General features: G+C 35.6%; 3 protein-coding genes and 2 non-coding genes across 7 annotated transcripts; 1 reads left to right on the top strand and 4 right to left on the bottom strand.

The window, feature by feature from the left end:
* Positions 1–61: 61 nt before the first annotated feature.
* On the bottom strand, positions 62–156 carry LOC116021331. The gene has a single exon (XR_004098991.1). It is a non-coding gene; the product is annotated as a small nucleolar RNA Z103 (small nucleolar RNA).
* A 61-nt stretch (positions 157–217) lies between these two features.
* LOC116021330 lies at positions 218–322 on the bottom strand. Its single transcript, XR_004098990.1, has one exon. It is a non-coding gene; the product is annotated as a small nucleolar RNA Z103 (small nucleolar RNA).
* Positions 323–1,027: 705 nt separating this feature from the next.
* On the top strand, positions 1,028–6,004 carry LOC116020876 (sucrose synthase 5-like). Of its 2 annotated transcripts, none has more exons than XM_031261440.1 (14): positions 1,028–1,713; positions 2,045–2,199; positions 2,313–2,505; positions 2,607–2,725; positions 2,803–3,019; positions 3,113–3,208; positions 3,291–3,464; positions 3,554–3,670; positions 3,763–3,929; positions 4,403–4,627; positions 4,725–5,291; positions 5,367–5,505; positions 5,587–5,669; positions 5,852–5,998. In XM_031261440.1, the coding sequence occupies exons 1-14, from the start codon at positions 1,474–1,476 to the stop codon at positions 5,877–5,879; spliced, it is 2,520 nt and encodes an 839-aa protein (XP_031117300.1). In that variant the 5' UTR covers positions 1,028–1,473; the 3' UTR covers positions 5,880–5,998. The 2 variants fall into 2 exon arrangements, with proteins under 2 accessions (XP_031117300.1, XP_031117301.1); XM_031261441.1 differs by having other exon boundaries at positions 1,474–1,713; positions 5,831–6,004.
* Positions 6,005–6,039: 35 nt separating this feature from the next.
* On the bottom strand, positions 6,040–10,660 carry LOC116020877. Its single transcript, XM_031261442.1, has 11 exons — positions 10,381–10,660; positions 8,586–8,691; positions 8,452–8,465; positions 7,823–8,041; positions 7,588–7,659; positions 7,252–7,341; positions 7,053–7,094; positions 6,850–6,954; positions 6,605–6,770; positions 6,368–6,477; positions 6,040–6,259 (listed from the first exon to the last, which is right to left on the bottom strand). The coding sequence occupies exons 1-11, from the start codon at positions 10,618–10,620 to the stop codon at positions 6,173–6,175; spliced, it is 1,251 nt and encodes a 416-aa protein (XP_031117302.1). The 5' UTR covers positions 10,621–10,660; the 3' UTR covers positions 6,040–6,172.
* Positions 10,661–14,402: 3,742 nt separating this feature from the next.
* LOC116019447 (NAC domain-containing protein 86-like) lies at positions 14,403–19,120 on the bottom strand. Of its 2 annotated transcripts, none has more exons than XM_031259645.1 (7): positions 19,082–19,120; positions 18,651–18,963; positions 16,938–17,215; positions 16,475–16,843; positions 15,825–16,274; positions 15,624–15,699; positions 14,403–15,331 (listed from the first exon to the last, which is right to left on the bottom strand). In XM_031259645.1, the coding sequence occupies exons 2-7, from the start codon at positions 18,805–18,807 to the stop codon at positions 14,628–14,630; spliced, it is 2,034 nt and encodes a 677-aa protein (XP_031115505.1). In that variant the 5' UTR covers positions 18,808–18,963; positions 19,082–19,120; the 3' UTR covers positions 14,403–14,627. The 2 variants fall into 2 exon arrangements, with proteins under 2 accessions (XP_031115505.1, XP_031115506.1); XM_031259646.1 differs by having other exon boundaries at positions 15,249–15,331; positions 15,603–15,699.
* Between the last annotated feature and the right edge of the window lie 2,996 nt (positions 19,121–22,116).

Raw genomic sequence — 22,116 nt, 5'->3', positions numbered from 1 at the left:
TCATAAATGAGAATCAAAAGTCGCTCAATCTGGCTTGGATTCTCATAAATGAGAATCAAAAGTCGCTCAGTAATTTCAGCATTCTCATAAATGAGAATCAAAAGTCGCTCAGTAATTTCAGCTTCGATCATCTGGGGAAATAATCATCATATCCACTTCAAAATTATAACAAAAAAAAAGAAGTTTCGATTATAAAAATGAGATGTGAAATGAAGAGAAGGATCAGAAAATCTGGCTTGGAATTTCTCCTTGAGGAGAAAAACAAAAAAAGCGCACAGATATTTCAGCTTCGATCATCTGGGGAAATAGTCATCATTTCCAACTCCATCACATTCCTTACAAAACAAAAGTATAAAAACGAAGTGATTATCACAGCATCAACCAAGACTCAGAACCAGAATTGAAGAGATTGAGAGATGTAGTCAGCCGACCTATGGTGGGATGAAGAGAAGTGAGATGACAGGAGATGGAGACGGGGCTATATAGGATAAGACAAGCACTGGCGCTAGGGTTTTTGGCCCAAAACCCTAGTACCCATTTTCGGTCCAGCACTGGCCGCAGGGCAAGCTGTCAAAATGGGCCAAAATCACGAAGTAGAGCTGTAAAAACGGGTCAGTCCAATACTATTTGTTATGTCATGGATCCAAATCCATCTTGCAATATGGACCTATGTCTATATTCACAATTTTAGAATTTTACGGTCACAATTTTAAAATTTTATATTCACAATTTCTGAACTCTATGTTTACAAGAACTTTATATTTACAATTACAGAACTCTGTTTACAATTTCAGAACCCTATATTCACAATTTCATAACTATATTCAATAGTGTAATACTTTGTATCTATTTAACAAAAGTGTGAATATTTAGTAATGTAATTTTATATATTAAGATTTAAAATTGTGTACAATTGTGAACATAGAGTTCTAAATACTATAATGATTAAATTAGGCACAATCATACATATGAAAATAGTCAAAAATACAGTTGTCAAACTGTGAAATGGAGTTTTTGGCATGTCTTAAGTAGTTAAGTTTAGGATTTTATCTTCTTCATATAACCATTTCCTCCCAGGATAGGATTTCTGTGCAAAGTCATGTTTTTTGGTCAAAAGAATATCCACACTGCACCAAATGCAGAAAGGAATAATGGCCATGCCCACCACCTAGTCGATCTAATGTCACAAATAAAAGATTACGTTTGCTTCCAACTAGGAATCTCATTTGCATGCCAAATGTTCCTTTCTTTTGCCACTCCATTGCTAGAAAGATTTGTTCTTTTTCCTCCTCACACATTACAACTTTTCTTGTCTGAATCCATTTCCAACCTGGTTGGCATGCATTGTGAAAACAAGGATTATTTTGTGATTTCATCTATAAATCCCATGGAAACCACGCAAAGATTACAAAACCAGTATTCAAATCATTCTTTTGTGGAGTTATTTACAACTTAATCTCTCTGAACAATCCAATGGCTGCTGTTACTGCACCCATGTTGAAGAGGTCTGAGTCTATAGCTGATAGCATGCCGGAGGCGTTAAGGCAAAGCCGGTACCATATGAAAAGGTGCTTTGCCAAGTACATAGAAAAAGGGAGGAGAGTGATGAAACTCAAGCATTTGATGGAGGAGATGGAGAAAGTGATAGATGATCATGTTGAGAGGAACCAACTCTTGCAAGGCTTGCTTGGCTACATTCTCTGCACTACAATGGTATTCTAGAATCCCAATTTTTGCTGCTTTACTGCATTTATACCTATTTGTTTCTTCTTCTAGTATTTCTACAAACAAAGATGTGTGCTGTAGCCAAGATGGCTAAGAATACAAAGGTTACGAGTTTGAATCCCAGCCCTCTTGGGTTTGAGCCGGTCAACTATGGGGAACCTAGGCTGGTTTACCTCCTTATGGTCCTTTGCCGATTAGGGGCGGGGTTTACCCAGGGCACACTCTCAGACAATTGCTGTAGTTTTCCCTCGTCACCCAAAAAAAAAAAAAGATGTGTGCTTTAGTTTTGAAAAAAAACTCTATGAATGGAATTTTGTAGGAAGCAGCTATTGTTCCTCCACATATTGCCTTTGCCACCAGACAAAATCCTGGATTTTGGGAATATGTAAAAGTGAATGCTTATGATCTATCTGTTGAGGGGATTTCAGCTACAGATTACTTGAAATTCAAAGAAATGGTTGTGGATGATGATTGGTATGTGTTTTACCTTCCCTTCCCTTCCCTTCTAGCTTGTTACTTTCTGTCTGCTTATATACCATTAAATTGTGTGGGAAGGTTGATAGGACTTCTGGGCATGTGCTTTGCAGGGCACAAGATGACAATGCACTGGAAATTGATTTTGGAGCAATAGACTTCTCAATTCCTCACTTGACTCTGTCGTCTTCGATTGGCAATGGGCTTGATTATGTGGCAAAATTCCTGAGCACAAAGCTAAATGCTAGATCAGAGCTAGCACAGGCTCTTGTGGATTACTTGCTTACCTTGAATCACCAAGGAGATGTATGTTGGAAAAGACTTAACCTTATTAAGATACTATTGTAAATGATCTTAGGAGAGGTGGCATGGCAAATGTTTAAAGAAAATTTCTTTATGCTTTGCAGAAACTCATGATAAATGAGACCATCAACACTGTCCAGAAGCTTCAAACTGCGCTTGTTGTAGCTGATGCAGCCCTCTCTCTGGTGCCCAAAGATACACCGTACCAGAGCTTTGAGCTGAGGTAAAATTAACTCGTATGTCTCTATTCAATTCCGTGATTTCAGATAGGCTGAAAATCTGATGGTTCGTGTTTAATAGGTTCAAAGAGTGGGGTTTTGAGAAGGGATGGGGTGATACTGCTGAAAGAGTCCAGGATACAATGAGAACACTGTCTGAGGTGCTTCAGGCACCTGATCCATTGAACACACAGAAATTCTTCAGCAGGCTCCCGACAGTGTTCAACGTTGTACTATTTTCTGTCCACGGGTACTTTGGACAGGCAGACGTGCTTGGCTTGCCTGACACTGGTGGGCAGGTAGGTACTTGTATTTGTGTGACTAAAATGACTCGATTCTATGAACCAGACGTGTCGTTTGAGTTTGGTTTCTTCTTCTGATGATGCATACAGGTTGTTTATGTTTTGGATCAAGTGGTAGCATTGGAAGAGGAATTGCTTCTTAGAATTAAACGGCAAGGTCTTAATGCCAAGCCTCAAATACTTGTGGTGAGTGGCATAACATTGGTGAGAAGTTTCGTTGCAATTGACGCTCGGTTTGCTAAATGCTTTTTCGGTTCTTGGTTTTAAGGTAACCCGACAAATCCCAGATGCGAAGGGAACAAAATGCGACCAGGAACTCGAACCAATCCTCAATACAAAACACTCTCACATCCTTAGAGTGCCATTTAGGACAGAAGATGGAGTACTTAATCCATGGGTTTCTAGATTTGACATTTATCCTTACCTTGAGAGATTTACTAAGGTATCTGGATTTGCTCACCATCTATCTGAACTAATACATTGTGTAAAAAGATGTTTGTTTGCTGAATCTCGGTCTGTCATAAATATTAGGATGCTGCTTGCAAGATCATCGAAATGATGGAAGGAAATCCAGATCTAATCATCGGTAACTACACCGATGGGAATTTGGTGGCATCACTCATGGCCAGTAAACTCGGGATACCTCTGGTACCTCCCTTCTTACCAGTTTGATCTGGAATCAATCTGTGATTTTGTTTTTCTTGATATGACTATGTTTTTAACACATTTTTTTTGGCAAGGGTACTATTGCACATGCTCTAGAGAAGACAAAATATGAAGATTCAGACATGAGATGGAAGGAATTTGAGCCCAAGTATCATTTCTCATGCCAATTCACAGCTGATATGATTGCCATGAATTCTGCAGACTTCATTATCACAAGCACATACCAAGAAATAGCTGGAAGGTAAGCAAAGGGATTCCACACTTTATTCTTGTTTTATCACTTGGAATCTTTTACTTTTCCTAAGCTCTTATTGTTAGTGGTTAGCCCAGCAGTGATATTGTATGCAAAAGAAACATTTTAGTAACTAGAAGTCTGAGCGGATACGAAATGCAATTGTGTTGGGCGGAGGCTGGTAAAGGGCCAAGTCCAGCACCAGTTGGCTACGGGGATTGTTGGGTAGAGGCCTTAAGGGCCAAGTCTATCACCCTGCCTGACTGCCTCTAGAAAATGTGACGGTATAAGGAAATAAAACGCTATTAGTGTAGCGCTTGATCCTAACAAGTAGTATCAGAGCCAGAAATCTTCAGAATGAGCTCATGCATGGACAATTTTTCAGAATTTGTTGCAGTTGTAGAACATAAATCTTGAACTAATAATTCTGATTAAAGATTCAAGTCTTGTTGAATATGATTATTGTTTTCCATGTTCTGCAGCAAAGACAGGCCAGGGCAGTATGAAAGTCATGGCTCATTCACAATGCCAGGCCTCTACAGAGTTGTTTCGGGCATAAATGTGTTCGATCCAAAATTTAACATCGCTGCTCCGGGGGCAGACCAATCTATCTATTTCCCCTACACGGAGAACCAGAGGCGCTTCATCTCATTTCGCCCTTCCATCGATGAACTTCTCTTCAGTAAAGTCGATAATTATGAGCACATGTATGTTTACAAGTGCTGAAAAATGATGTTTTTATGTTTTAAACACCATTAGCATCACCTCAGACAAGTATCTAACACAGATTGCCTTTTAAAACAGTGGTTACTTGGAAGATAAAAAGAAACCTATCCTGTTCACCATGGCAAGGCTTGACACAGTGAAGAACACAACTGGATTAACTGAGTGGTATGGGAGGAACAAAAGGCTGCGAAATTTGGTTAATCTGGTTGTGGTTGGAGGCAGCTTTGAGCCTTCAAAATCCAAAGACAGAGAAGAAGCAGGTGAAATAAGAAAGATGCATATGCTGATAGAGAAATACCAACTCAGAGGCCAAATCAGATGGATAGCAGCTCAGACTGACAGACAAAGGAATGGCGAAATCTACCGAGCCATTGCAGATACAAAAGGCGCTTTTGTGCAGCCCGCTTTGTATGAAGCGTTTGGCCTTACAGTCATTGAGGCAATGAACTGTGGGTTACCAACCTTTGCAACCAATCAAGGCGGCCCTGCTGAGATCATCGTCGATGGGGTTTCGGGCTTTCACATAGACCCCAACAATGGCGAGGAATCCAGCAACAAGATTGCAGACTTTTTCCAGAAATGCACTGAGGATCCAGACTACTGGGACAGGATTTCAGCTCAGGGACTAGCGCGTATATATGAATGGTAAGATCTTGTCTGTCCTATTTCTTCGTCTTCTGTTAATGTTTATGAATTAACCATGTATTCGGGTTCGTGCAGTTACACATGGAAGATCTATGCAAACAAGGTTTTGAACATGGGGTCAATATATAGCTTCTGGAGGATATTGTTTAAAGATCAGAAACAAGCAAAGCAAAGATATCTCCAAGCCATTTACAATCTTCAGTTCAGAAACTTGGTAATTTTTCTTGCTGCATAACCATCAAGCTTAGTTAAACACTTAAACAAGACATTAAGTATTTCCTCCATAAATCTGCAGGCAAAGAACATTACATCCAAAAGCAATGATGCTCCTCCAGAAGCTCCAAAACCAGAACCAAAACAAAAGCCCAAAGCACAGAGGTAAGCTACTTAACTTGGCCTTTTTTCCCCAGATTAGTAGTAGGTGAAAATTACAACAGATAAATTTGGTTTCTGTAATTACTTATAAGATTGACACCAGATGTGTTGTTATTAAAGGCGGTTTCTTTCTTCGTTCTAACGTGCACCGCTAACTAATGCAGTTGCTGTTTCATGTGATTCAGGAGTTCACAGTCCACACTACAGAGGTAAGAACCCTAAATACATACATTGTCAACTGGGAAATTGTGTTCTGAGAAACAGAACTAGATGTAGCAATGTGATGATTATATACATGAAAGCAATAACAAATCTTTATATTCTTTTTTTAACAGTTCTATTTGGCTTTAAATTATGTTCTAAAAGCACATAGTTCAGAACATGGGGAAATAAGGTAGTATAGATGTTCATTGTAAGTGATAAAAATTCACACAAGATTCATGTTTCTTATCAACCCTGGAATCACAAAATCATTTGAATATCCTAATATGATGGAATGAACAATTCTACTGGCAAGCTATAATAGTTGGCTCCATGGCAGTGGAAATATCTCTGTCACACATTTCAGGGCTGATGCTTATAACCCCTTCTCCCTGTATTATATAATAATACATTATGAGTAGATGGAACATCTTTGTATATGTATATATATATATATATACTCACACACACACATATTAATATATTTACATATAAATTACCTTTGCAATGTTTCTTAAAAAGGTGGTTTGATAATTCCCAGAGGGAAATAGAGCTTCAATCATGTCTGCTAAGGCCAACTGGGGCTGAGAAACAGCTCCATCATACCAATCTTGACACAAAAATAAACATACCATCAAGGAAAACAACATTAGACTTATACTAATTTATCGGAAAAAAAAAAAAAAACAAAAAATAACAGATTCTGGTGGTGCAAGAGAGCGAGGTTTGTAACTCACCTAGGACTGTGTAGTTTTGTACCCGTTTATCATATCTCCACAAGCTTTGATTCGAAATGAAAGCGAGACAAGATTGATCTTCCACATCAATGTTCCCGAGAAATGTGGAGACATTGTATGCCATTGGATCATAGGTGTATGTTTCATCAATCACTACATCCACAGTCTGCACACAAATAAAATGTTTGTAAAAAACTGCAGAGAGATTGGAGATGATAAAACAGCAGAAATACTCTCAAACTTACACATAAGATGGCATGAAAATCTTCAATGTCATCAGGTATAGACATGTTGTATGTGATTTTATTAATGGAGTCGTCGACATTCACTCCACCTGCATCCTCCACAAACTTCATCCCAAAACGCAACCAACTTTAATGCTAAATTATATGAACAATATAATGTTACTAAAATTAAAGAAATATTATGATATATCATTAAAATTTACCTTTAGCTTGTAATCCTCTTTTGTGAAAGACCATACCCCCTCCTGCACAACAACATAGTACAGTATGTCAACATATCACCCAAAAAAACATTACTAAAGCTTCTTGTTCTCGTTAATCTCAACATTCTGGATTCAAAAAGGCAAAGGAAACAAACAATTCAAACAGATGAATGCCATAAATGGTGAGTCAGAACATTACATTGTTGTACTCCATCCAAGCTACTGTCGGTTTAAGGGAACCAGACTTTCCGGTTGCTGCTTTACTCAAGCACAAATAATTGCTCTTTATCTGCCAAAAAACCGAGAAAAAAAAAACATTATTCTAGTACGACTAATGACCATCTTGATATGGAAGGGGGTGGGTTCGAGTCTCAGTGGAGGCGATATTGACTCTTTGTGCTTCAGTAGGTTAAAAAAGTAATTATGAACAGATACTGCATTGTAACAGAGTTAGTAGTACTAAAAAAAAAAAAGACCATCTTGATATGTTAAAGTAGTAGCTAATTAATTAAGAATTTGTCTGATAATCACTTACTGCATTATATACTTGGTTAGCTCTGTATTCTTGGTTTGAGTAAACTCCCACATACTTGATCCACTCTGCACGCTAAACATCCCTCCCACAAAAAAGGACTTTCATCATTTCATCATAACAAAATCACTGATGCCAAATAATGCTAATATAAAAGCATTTACAACAAAATTATAATCTATATAAGCTAGTTTCGAAATATAGTACTTGTTTGACTGAACTTATTTACAAATCGCACCTGGAGAGGAGCCCCCTCGCCCGAGGGGACAAACGTTGCGACGTTACAGGGTTGTGCATCATCAGTGTTGCCAGTGAAGTGGACTACATATTGTTTGAGCTGCTCAGAATCACTTTTGTTAATGGTCTCTACTTGCCCATCATGGTATAGTTTTAGTGCACACTGTGAGGCCACCATATCTGATGTCATGCCTTTCAAGTTTCCCAGTATCCCTAGCAGCTGTCACTAGTACAGAATAAACAATCTACGTCTGAAATAAATAACAATTTGCATCTGATGTACTTCAGACGCATATAAATGACAATCTGCATCTGATGTACTTCGGACACATATACATGTGCATGCCATGCAATTTTATTGACTATTACTACAACAAAATCAAATAAATAAAACAACGGAAAAAACCCACTTTTTGTTCCTCGATTCTTGTTTTTTATGCAATTTAATCTTTAACTTAAACGTCAATAAATTATTCTCGTTGAAAGTCAAACTTATAATATTATGGTTACCAAATCAATAATCTGTCTAACTTAGTTATGGTTTTTCTAGTTACATGAAATCTTGAATCAAAATGAAATAGTGAATATCAAATTAGAGTTTGAACCTTACTAAAGCATTGATATTCTCACCTCGAAGAAAGAAACTGTAAATGAAAATAAAAGAAATAAAAGTATTAATTTCTCAAAAAAAGAAATAAAAGTATTAATTATGATTTAAACAATTTAAAATACTGATTATAAAATTTGTATAGAAAATAATATACCTGGAAAATAGTAGTCAGACTGTATTGAGTAGTTTGCTAATGGGATGACGAATGATTTTATTCTAGACGTGCAATATTTAGTTCTGGTTGCCATCCTTGTATTGTTCTGCAGTGATGAAATTAATTTAAATAACCATTTAAAAAAAAATTGGTAAAGCACCAAAGCATGTACAACTTTTTCAGAAACGTACAATCAATAAAGCAAGAAGTACTGTACTTGAATGTAATGTTTATGTTGTTTTTATATATGACACACATAATGAGCATTATGAACTTATTATAAATTAAATGAAAATGTATACTATTTATATTTAGTTTAGTATTTATGAACATTAAAGTTTAGTTTATAGATATATAGAACAAATATTATGAACATAGTACATGGTGAATATTATTAAATATGATTCGTCTATACCTAATGTTTATGTACATTAAGTTTTGTTTTTATAAATATTATGAACCTACTATTGACTAAATCAAAATGCATATGATGTATATTTAGTTTAATGTTTATGAACATTATGCTTTATGCTTATGGACATATAAAATTAAAAATTATGAACATTGTATAAAATAATGTTATTAAATATGATGCATTAAATAGCCCATAAAATAAAACAATGTCATTTTAGATCAGTGTCTACTATACAAAGTGAACCTTAGCCCACAATATAATTTGCCATGAAATTGTGTTGGGCGTGTGGATCAAACCACTATATATATATATATATATATATATTTTGATAACTCAAGTTTTCAATTCGGGGATCTGCCCCTAATCAAGTCAGCTTGGACCTCATGAATCAACCCTTAACCAAGTCAATCTAGCTAGTTTCGATATTCGATACCAAACTGTATATATACATATGCCAACCCCTAAACCAATCTAATATAATTTTGAATTTTATGCGCACAAAAAGTCCAACCCAAATTCAAACTTTCAATATTCGTGATAAGAAATTGAAGTATCATGTCGTAAGAATAAGTCTTAAATAAAAAATTTCATCTATTAAATCAACATCGTGAAGACACCATAGGCTTGTTTCAAGCTCATTGCTGGTGAGGAGATGGATGGAAGGACAAGTACATATTCTTTTTCTGGTCCGACCCGTGACCATTCATGTTCTAACGTCTAGGTCCTCACAATATGTTTTCTTATCAGTATGTTGTCAATATAATATAAATGACGGAATATAATTGTTTGTACCTTTCTGCAATCATTATTTCAATTTTAAATGTTCGATTTCCAATTCTGCGGCTATTCACATGTTGGCAATGACCGACCCCTTTTCCCACAACCTACCATTTCATGTTAATTGAATTTTTTTGTTAAACTTATATATATCTTCCCAAAAATGACAATTAATTAGAATCTAAATATGCACAATATCTAAGTCTCTTTCCCAATCAAAATTTCCATTATTCCTAAATAATCCACAAGCAGAACATGAAACTAATTAACATTGAAAGAGTTAGTTCTTCCTAAATAAGATTTTGTAATTATAAGATAACGATCCAAAATGAGATACGGAAACACAATTATTATACCATGGTTTAGGTTCATATTGCATTGTAAACCCTGATACAAAAATTTTATACTTTCGGTTAAAACATTATGTTCTTACAATTACCACATGTACAGACAATATGATAGTTAGGTACTAGTTAAGTGCAGGTACAGAATGTGTCAACCACATACACAGAATCTAAAGGTTATTTTGAGCCAGCGTCTACAATGCAAGGTATAATTTGTCACGAAAACATGGAAGAAAGATGAGAGTGAGTAGGTAAGTACCTGAATGAGGAGATAACTTTTGGCGTCAAGACTGTTCTTGATGACCTTAAAGGACTGGCCATAGTATATCCTAAAGTACGAAGCGTCTTCCGGCTCCGAGATGTTACCAACTTTGACGGTGGGCGTAGCCGCTCTTGCGTTTCCCACATGCGGCGGCGCTCCAATGCCGCAATATAATAAAACCAAGAAAAGTAGTTGTGCCCAGAAACCAGCTGAATATTGTGATGATAGAGAAGACATGGCCGGCCGGCCTGGCCTGCAGGTAAATCAAAATGAATCAACACTACTATACCTAGCTTTAGCTTACCCTTCCACTGGTATTTGAAGAGGATAAAGAGGACCTTTTCAAGTGGAAGTGGGGGTGGCTGGGACCCAATCATTTTATTATACCTTAAATTAACTTAGAGCATATCAATTAGTATAATATAAACCCATTAACTATTTCGGAACGAATTTGATCAAGTTGTAGTCTGATGACATCTCGATTTTACCATTCTACATGGATGATTATAGGTTCGATTCTCGGTGGTGGAGTTTATGGATAGTCATGAGTTTGAACTCCGGTGGTACGGTGGAGTTTAGATTTTTTGAACTGAAAAATGTTTGAGAAAGCTTATCAATTTAAAGTCTCACTCCAATAGCAGTGAAGGATCTGAATCCCACTAAAAACCTTACTATTTAGCTCTTTAGCTGGCCGGTGGGGACTGGGGACTAAGGAGATGACTTATGATTTACATTTACCTCTTTAGGTAAGAATTCTAAAAGTTTAGAAATAATTTGGTATAAGAGTTGATAGAGATTAGAGAGAGTTGATGATTCAAGAGTTGAAAGAAGAAGTTGAGAGTGTTAATGGGTGAATTATTAGATTTGAAAGACGTAGGCACGTGTAAAAAGGAATTGTCCCTTATTGGGCGGGGGATCGGAGTGGTTAAACCAATCTCACCCGTGAACTCAACTTTGCCTTTCATTTCTTGTCATCTTCTATTCATGTTTTATTCTACCATCATTCTTTTCCTTAACTCTTTTTTTTTTTTTTTTTTGGAAAATTTTCCTTAGCTTGTTTTGGCAACCCACCATTCTCTTACCATGTGCTCTCCACTTCCACAAAAGAGTTAGGGTGATTCTAAGTTGATTTACCAATTCCCATAACTTTTTTTTGATTGATTAACTAAAAAAAAAAAAAGTAGATAAAAAATATTTGATTTTTTAAAAGTATAAAGTGGTTGCTTATATATGAATTATAGATTATTCTTTAATTCGTTTCCTTTTCACGAGGATGAATTAAATTATAGAGTAGTCATGTTCATAGTTATGAATGATTGTGTATAATCTCAGATCACCAAGAACCAGACAAGAATCATGGAATTGGATCTATGATACACTAATTATATTTGAAGAATAGCACTGCCCATATCAAGAAATCCAATTATATATATTTGTGGGCTTGCACTTTTTGTTGGATGTGATAAGGCACGTACAATACCCTAAAATAATAAAGCACAAACAATAATATAATGCAGATAGGAAAGACAATAGAAAATGGGTGCTCCATTGTTCCCTATTAAGTAGCTTTTGACTAGAGACAAAAAGAAAGCAGACATACACATGAATGAGTGTTGGATGCATGCCTTCACTTTGGACTCACAGGCTCTATAGTACGTCCTTTCCATTATTCACTAAGTCACGAATCAAGTAAAAATGTGTGTGGGGTCTTCAACGAGTAAAAATTTAGAAGGAATAATGGGTGAATAGACTTTTAAGATTTTTTATTTTTATTTTTTTTGTTTTTTAAATTGTGCTTTGGATAAGACTTGGTGAGTTAATTTCTCAAGAATACATTTGGAGTTCTTTAAAAACTTAAGTGTTGCCAAAGACCTTGTAGTCTAGTGGCACTTGGTTTACACTCCCACATGAATGAGAGTGAGTTTGGGGTTTTTTTAATCTTGTTTCTTCGTCACTGTTTTTGTTATTGCTCAAATTATAGTTATATTTTAATTTTAAAAAGAAACTGTAAAACCTATAATATTACGGTTCGTTTCGAACCAGTGCATTGTGGATCCTAGTCCACGGTATAACGATCCACGCCTAACGGGTTGTCTTAATCAAATCACCATCTTTTTTAATTTTATTTGTACCCATGTTGTCGAATGTGCATGGGCTCTAGCCCAATAAACCCCATACCAACACTTGGAGCCCAATAAACCCCATACCAACACTTTTAATGATATCAAAGGTAAAATTCCAGATATAACAAGATTTAACGGTACCGATTCATTGAGAATTTATATATTTTATAATTCTATATTCACACTTTCAATGAACTTAAATATAATTATTTAATGGTCCAGATTCATTGAGGATTCACTACTTGCAATACATTAAAATGAAAATGTACTACACTAAAAATGAACTAGTACTTCTTCTCAAAAAAATGAACTAGTACTTAAACAATAGCATAATTGAAGGCTACCAATTTATTTTCTGGCCCATTTTTTTTTTTTGAGTACTACTGACTCTGTTACAATGTAGTATCTGATCATAGTTACTTTCTCAACCTACTGAAGCACAACGAGTCAACAGTTGCCTCCACTGAGTGTTAACCGGGACACCGGGTGCCACTTGACCACGAGGTCTTTGGCCCATTTAACATAAGGATAATATTGATTTTTAATAGGGATAATTCTAATGAGGCTACATATTGTTATCTTTTATATCGTGAGTATTGCAATTAAATTCTAATAATTGTATTTATTGAATATTTTCAACCATATATATTTCTCAATATAAAAAAGAAAACTAAACAAATAGAAATTGACGATTTTACTTGATTGTGTATTCCTTTCTTGGTGGAGTTATTTTTAGATTGTCATTCCTATTCTAATACGCATCCAAACCAACAGAATAACTTGTACTACATACGTAATAATACGCATTATATTCTGATGTATGTGACGTTTGTTTGTCATTCTTTGGGTACAACTCAAGTAAAGAATGTGATCGACCCGACAGTTATTGGTTGAGTCACAAGACAGATCGATCGAAGAACATAAATAGATTCATAGTTTTAAAAAGCGGATCGTACTATGTATATAAGATTCTCACAAACACACGCATTATCAATATCTCACCGATAGCTTTTTGTTTGATCTTTCTTTACGATAGATTGATCTCGTGACAAACACAAAATCTTGTTTGTCTTAATTTTTTTTCATCTATTTTTTTTAAAAAACTTTATTGAAATGTGATCACTGGTTTAAAGTCATTTTTAAAGAAAATCGAGTTTTCTAAGCATTCTGTGTTCAAATGGCACATCTGTGACTCTCTTTCAAATATCCAATTTCAGTGATGGGTATTGAAGATCCATTATTGGACTGCAACATGTAGAGAAAGTATAAAACATATATTACTTAGGTTTTAAAGTATGGTATTGATCCATGTTGTAACAGGTAGAGAAAGTATAGAACAAATTACAATACATGTTTGCTCGTTGTTTGTGTCACGAGGTTGCACAGACAATTGCAAGCAGTGCAAGTTTGCATTTATTGTGTAATTGTCAGTGTATTAAAATTAAATAAATTTGTTTACATGCCTCTAAACAAGTAAAACCCCTCTGCTTTCAAAAAAATAAAAAAAAACAAAAAAAAAAAACCAACTCCTCTAGTATAAATATACTTTTGATGGACTTTTAAACTACCCTTTCATTATATTACAAAATTCTTGATTTTATTGAATATAATGGTCCAAAAATGATTTTTTGTATGATGATTAAATGGTTAGAAGATACTAGCTAAGTCTTCTCATGTTTTATTCTCACTTGTATATATATGATAAGTCTCATCGATCTCATCATCATATCATTGCAAATAATTGAACCATTAAAGTGCTTGATATTATAATATATATATTTATTTTAATTTGAAAATAAATGTCCATTAAAATTTGTACTGTTTTCCAAGTCAGACTCACATGCATATACAGTCTCCCAACTGAATAAAATGAATTAATTAATAAGAAATAGATAATTAAACATTATATTAAACTTGACTTTGCTTGACTCAAATAATAAAATAAAATTTACAGTATATTGTGTTGTATACCAATCCAACTCCCAACTATGAGTAAGAAAACACTTTAAACTTGCTATTACATCATCATATATGAATTTAATTTAGGGCAAGGCTAAGTTAGGCCTCTCCTAATTAACAAACAAATGAGGTTAGTAATTAATTCAAAAAAAAAAATAAAAATCAAAAGAAAGTAACATTTTGGTGCAGCCAAATGGTAGAAAGAGCCAACACGAGAGTGAGATATGGCCATGTAGTAGTCTTGTCTACTCTCGTTGTCATTCTGTAGGGATTCTTCTTGTCTGCAATTGATGAATCTTTGTTTTTCTTTAAATTCTTCCACTCATAATCTCCAGATAACTCCCTCTTGATCTTCTCCCCTGAGAAATGGCAGTAATAATAGTTCTTCTCCTGGGCCTCCAACAATAATTCTCCAAAATAAACCCAACAGGTGTGGAGAATGGCGATGACCCCCACTAGGGTGCTCACCATTCTTCGCCACGGTCGAGTCAACTTGATTATTCCGATCAACATCTTTCTTGAGAACGCGATGAACTTGTCCAGTACAATGTTGTTGTTGTTGTTGAAGGCTCTTGGGGCTTCGAATTTTGAGACTGGAAATGTGGCGGCTTGCATAGGTACGAGGAGGTTTCGGTGGATTCTGACTGTGGTGGAAGGGACCACTTGATGGTACAGTGTCTTGGCTGCCTGTCTGCTCGCGATGAACATCCCGTGCTTCACTTCCACTTTCTCGTACACCTCGAAGCTCGGGGAATCCGAGAAATCCTCCAAGAAATTATTGTTGTCGTTGTTCGCGTTGTGGTCGTTGTCAAATCCCAGGGAGAAGTCGTTGATGTCACTGAAGTTGTTGTGTTGGCTGCTTTCTCCTGCAAATCAAATTAGGTTAGGCTAGGTTATTAGCTATTCAATAACCACAAACAAAAACTTGTTGGTCTAGATAGAGGCCTGAAAGGTCAAGTTCAGATTTTTCGTCTTAGCTACAAGCTAGTTAGTTATAGTAAGTTTTTGGCATAATAAAAGTTTGATTCTAACAAGTAGTATCAGAGTACGTGTTACTAATTTGAGTCTGGTGGGCTGGGAGGTGCTTGGGGAAGGAAAAAAGAAAAAGAGAAGAGAATGGAGGAAATAATATAGTACTTTAGAACATTTCTGTTATACCATGATCCTCATGCCCTTCTCTATTGAAGCCTGAAACATTTTCTATTGGAACTGCCTTGTAGTCCTCCAAAAGTGTCTGTTTAAACATAAACAAAAAACCTAAATCAATACGCATTATATTATATTATATTATATTATAGATAGATTGTCAATTTGTCACATTGTTATTAGTCAAGGATTGCCAGATGAGATTATATTTACCTTTTCAAGGTCTTTGTCGGACATTCCTACCCATCTTAGGTTCTCCACCATTCTATCCGGCTTAAATTCATCTCCAAAATCTGTAATCTCAATGTTCCTGCCGCCATTCTGATCTTCTCTCAACTGGTCCATGAATCTAAAGTTACCCATTTCTTGAAACTGGTTAGCATTGTGAGGGAGGAGGAAAGAAAAATCATCATCTGCGGCAGTTGGAGCATAACCGCCGCCGCCCCAACCGTCTTGGTTCATCAGATCCTGCGACGCTTGTGCAACCGACAGGATTTCCTGAACAATGTCCGGGTTGTTGTCGTGGTTAACGAAGCTTGATTGATGATGATGGGGAATCATTCTGGCATCAACATGGCCCACAACGTGCGGGAAATCTTGGACCTCTAGCTGCGGTAACATGAAGCGGTGCTGCAACCTTGCACACTCCAATGCTATATCAACCTGAAACAAATCAGTCTAACTATCAGCCTAGACTATTAGTTTTTAGGTGAGATAGAAACACATGCCTAGACTATTAGTTTTTAGGTGAGATAGAAACACATGGACTTCAATTTGTTATCAGTCAACTTTAATTTAAGTATTCTTTTTGGAGTGTATAAAAAAGTAATCAGTTCGCACACATGAGGAGGCAAGGTAGATACCTTTGAAGGTGGATAAGGCATGGTTGCATAGTTTGGGAGGGAGGATGGGGGTGGGGTGTGGAAGCTAAATGCTTCATCTGATAAGTATTGCATCCATTTATCATCATTGGTGCTTGGGCCGGCTGCAGCGACATGATGAAACGGAGATCCATGGACGGCGGCGGCCGCCATGGATGAGCATGAAGCTGCGGCTGAAGACGGCGGCGCCGCCATTGCGTAGTTAGAGCTCTCCATCTCCTCACACCTTCCCTCAGAGTAAATGTCCATGCTGGATGACCTATCACTCGCCGCACTAACGTAATGATCGCCCATTTTCGGGCCCGTATTGGTCAAACTCTTCTTGAATACCCGGCAAAGTGCATATGCATCCTGCACATTTATCATATTATATCAGCAAAAAGTGTAAATTGATAGTTAGATTGTACATTTATACAATTATACATGGTGGGTTTGTTTTGTGTACCTGTAAGCCGTTTTGAATTTCACATTCCCTTTCATCTAAGCGATATTCATGCATGACCCAATCAGTTCGAGCTCCATGGGGTGCCCTCCCTCTATAATACACTAGGGTTTTCTTCATCCCAACCGACCTCATTTGTGAATTTACTTTCCTATCCTTTCCGGTGGCCTTCCAGTATCCCGCTTTGGTTGCCCGATTAGTCCTTGACCCATTCGGATACTTCCGATCTCGAGGGCTAAAGAAATACCATTCTAAATCTTTGCTAGGCAATAATGACTTCCCTGCAAATTAAATGGAAAAAACCAATTAAAATGTGATAACAATAATAATAATCAAAATATAATATTGTACAGTAAAAGAAAAGGGGGGAATTGAAATGTGAGATTGATGAAAGGAAAAGTGGATGATGATGAGTGTACATAATAGGGAATAGGGAAGGCTTGTGACTTGAAATGGAGTAAAGAGATATAAAGATATATAAATATCTGGAAGCTGACAATGTAATCATGCTCTTTCTTCTTGCTTTTTGACTTGGAGTATCTTGTGTAAGTACACATCTTTTATAGGCTTCAAATAGGAGATTAAAAGATTGTAGGGACCATGCTGCAAACTTCCTTTATTGCTACAGACAATATCAAATCAATTTTTTTTAATTACTGTATTATTTTGGATTTGTTGGGTACTAAAGCATATGATTTTTGACTGATTAAAGTGTGTTCAAAGTATATGATTTCCATGATCAGAATATCTAATCACCACGCGTTCCCATAGAAAAATTAAAATACAAATTATTAATTATCCATTCTCCAGTACTCAACAAAACTTTTAAATTTAAAAATAAAGCACATTCAATAATATGTAAATAATAACTCAGAATAATTATATATATAAAGAGAAGCACCTTTAGGTTCCTTAATTGTTTTGGTGTGTATATTTATGCCAATTTTTTTTTTTTTACATCAAATCTTATACAACTCGATGCAATTCCGTTTTATTAATATTTCCTATAGAAAAATATAAAGAGTGATGATATCTAATACAAATTATATAAAGTTGTATCATATATAGCTGATTATCTTGAGTAAAAAAAATATTCATTTTGTAAAAAAAATTTTTAGATGACGGAGAAAACCAAGTGTGCACGGGTAAATCTTAACTTATGACTCTAGCTGGCAAAGGACTATAAGGAGGTAAACCAACCTAGGTTAACAGGCTCAAATCAATAAGCTAAGGCCAATAGGCTGCTCCCACGGGGAGTCAAACTTGTAACCTAATGAATAACAATCATATAGTATAGTATTAAATAAAAATGAAAAGAATAATAAGGGAAGTAAATAAGATATGTATACACAGTACGTATAGTATTTCATATACCTTTCTTGAAATCCACTTCGAATTAATAATATCTTAGGTAGTAGGTCTCTTTCCAAATATAATTCTCCAGCCTAGCTATACTAGCTTGTTTTAGACATTAATGCATGGAAGATTATATCTCATCTAACATAATTAATCAAAACTAAAGTAGACAGCCGAAAATATTGGTGAGCTTGGTGGAACGTCGTCTATGCATCATTATTCATTTTTTTCCATTCCATATATATATAATCCAAATTAATAATAAAAATAAATAAATAAGAAGAATGGGTACTAAAAAAAAAAGAAAAAAAGAATGGAATTGAAGAAGATGAAGGTGGGTATGTATAGTATGGTACTAACCAGGTAAATCCCAGGGTTCACATTTGTAGAGATCAACTTCGGGGATGATCTCCAGCTCGATCTTGCGGCCGTTGATCTTCCGTTTCAGGTAGTAAGCCACAAGCTCTTCGTCGGTGGGGTGAAAACGAAAGCCGGGGGGCAATGAAACAGGTGCCATTATATTATTAATCTTCTCTAATTAACCTCGAACAGAACTTCTGATCTCCTCGATCTTAGTTACTAATGTTTTAATTTGTTGTTAGCCAACAACAACGTACTAAGCTGTCGTTTACCCGACAAAACAAGGGTAACCAACCAGCTTCGCCACAAAACACTGCAACACATACAAAACCCTAAAACAGTCAGAAACTATGTATATATTCTGGAAAATTTTGTATGTTTTTCTTAAGGGGGAGAGAGCGAGAGGGGAGAGAGAGGAGAGAGAGAGAGACCTTGTGATAGAATTGAAGTTGGAAAGAAGAGGAAGGAGATGAGGAGAAAGGGAGTGTGTATATATGGAGGGTAGAGGGAGGGGGAGGGGATATATGATGAGGAAGATTGATATATGAGAAGACAAAAAGAGAAGAAGCCAAAAAGCAAATGATTATGGGGGAGGAGGAAGAGGGGGTTTGCCACCACCCACCTTTAGGCACTTTATCTTTTAATTAATTTTTTCACACCAAAGTTATGCTTTAATAATCTTTCTTCTCAAGCTCTAACTCTTTATTCTCTCTACCCCCATTTTATAACTATTATCTTATTTTTGGAAAACCCTCACCCTCCCTTTCAAGATACTTGAATTCCACAATTTTTATAAATTTTATATGTTGTAAAATTTTTTTAAAAAAAAAAAAAAAACTAAAGAACATGTCCAAAAAATATATAATAACTCCCCTCCCTTTCATGTACACTGTGCACAACTGCGCACAAGGACTCTTCATTACCTCTCTTATCGGTCAATGTCTCCCAATGACCTTCAAGTTCTTAGTGAGATTCAAAGCCTATCTATGTGTGTGTAATTCAATAAATTCTTAGCTTAATTACCCAAAAAATCATTTTAAATGATAAAATAGTTATGTCTGACACATTTAATGTGAACAAAATTACAAACATTGGTGTAACTCCCGCCAATCAGGTTGTTATCTTGGTAATCACCACAAGGTTAGAAGTTGGACCCTGAGGGAGCAATCTAGCTATTGAACTTGGTTTAAATTGATCAACGATGGATAACTTAGACTAGTTTATATTACCTCCTTGTAGTCATTAGTGAGATCATAAGATGAGATTTATCTCATGCACACTATTAACTATATGTTACGGAGTGTTTGTTCTGGATAGGGAGAGTACTATGAAAAAACAAAAAGACGAAAAAAAAAAGAAGAAAAACACATTGACTCACTACTTATACACTTTATAACGGGAAAACTTACAAAGTACTATCACAAAAATTAGAAAAGTTGATGAAATCAAGCCACGCTAATCATTGGGTCCCTGATGAAAATTCGTAAAAAAGAATCAAAACTCTTCTTCCCCATTATAAATAAGCTCCCTTTTTCACCAAAACATTAACCTATGAAACACAAAATAAACATCGGAAAAATCAAAGTATTGCACAAAATTAAATAGTCTTCTGATCTCAGTTTGTTAAGGCAAGCCTATATCCTAGTCAAATCCAGAAATACTCCGTATCATTTAATAAAAAAAAAAAAATTACCATGCTTAAAGTCGTTTTACCTATTACTATATATATATATATAGAATAATGTTTATTTACAAAAATAATTAAGAGCAATAATATTTGTTGGGGTTTTTTTCTTGGGTTTTGCAGTATATAATTTTTTATTATTATCATTTTTATTATTTTATATTAAACCACCAATCGGGTGAGAATTTAGACAGATCCTTCTTGTTTGTTCATTGAAAATATATGAATTTACTTACAAACTTGAAATTAAACAAGGCACCTACCCCTTATCGAGTACAACAGAACCTTGAATTTTCTCCTCTATAGATAAATTTTATTCATTAACTCTAAATTAATTAATATAAAAACTTAAATCATAAATAATTTTATTCAATCATTTCGTTATTAATTAAAATGGATATAAAAATAAAAAAAAATGTTCAAATTAGTCACCGAATTACACGCGAAATGCAATTAGGTCATCTAATTAAAAAATTACAATTAGGTCCATGAAATCATGAAATGTTCAAAATTATGCAATTCAACCACAATTGACGTTCCTCTAACTATCGCTAACATTATTAATGAAATATGATTTTTGTATTTAAAATTTGTGACCAAATTAGTACATGCTTTTGGCACATAATTATTTAATTCCTAAACTATATGTATTTCCTCAAATAACCATGTGGTATTTTTTATATTAATTATTAAATAGTAAAGTATTGTGATTAGTAGTAAAATATGCATATAGATGAGAAATAAGGAAATTCGATGCTTGGAAGTTATCCTTTGTAGGAATCAAAGCTTGCTTATTCCACGTGGAGATACCTGATTTGATGCATGCATGACCGTCCTACGTACGTCAGGATCTCTTAATGTGTTGCCCTACGTTAACCAACCTTGTGAGAAATTAATAATAACCGTTGTCTAACGAGAATTGGCGGCTTTCTTAACTGCCAATCTGCACCAAATGTTCCTTTCACATGCTAATTCCCACGCCGATCAACCGACAATTCATCGCCGAGTATCTACTTTATTCATCTTTGCTGCTTTTTTTCCTCCCCAGTTTTTAGTTCGGACCAAACCTGTCATTTTCTATTGGGAAAAGGGTCAAATTAGCCCCTGAACAATAGCTGAAAAGTCAATTATGCCCCTGAACATTTAAAAAGTGCAATTAGACCCTCTAACATGTAAAATTGGAGCAAAAAATCCCAAAACCCGGTAAATAACCTGCAATTGCAGGTCATTTAAGGTTCAGGGAAAAATCCGGCGACCGGCGCCGGCGACGGCAGAAGGCAGCCAAAAGGTCGCCTTCCGCCATGGAAGGCGACCAAAGGGTCACCTTCCTCCTGGCCTTCCATGGAGAAGGTGACCAGTGGTCGCCTTCCTAGGAGGAAGGCGACGGCCACTATCGCCCTCCTCCTGGGAAGGCAACCAGACCAGTGGTCGCCTTCCATGGCGGAAGGCGACCTTTTGGTGCCTTCCGCCGGTCGCCGGATTTTCCCCTGAACTCTAAATGACCTGCAATTGCAGGTCATTTACCGGGTTTTGGGGTTTTTTGCCCCAATTTTACATGTTAAAGGGCCTAATTGTACTTTTTAAATGTTCAGGGGCCTAATTGACTTTTCAGCTATTGTTCGGGGGCTAATTTGACCATTTTCCCTTTCCTATTTAATATAATAGTTTAAAATTGTTTGATACAATTGAAAAGATCCCAAAAAATCTAAACATACATATTTTTGGAAAAATAGCATGTTTTATTACAAAAACATATATATATATATATATATATATATATAT

This window comes from Ipomoea triloba, chromosome 5 (genome assembly GCF_003576645.1).
Source record: "Ipomoea triloba cultivar NCNSP0323 chromosome 5, ASM357664v1".
NCBI classification, from domain to species: Eukaryota; Viridiplantae; Streptophyta; class Magnoliopsida; order Solanales; family Convolvulaceae; genus Ipomoea; species Ipomoea triloba.
Note: the sequence above shows the minus strand (reverse complement) of the source record. Positions and strands in the feature narration are given on the sequence as shown.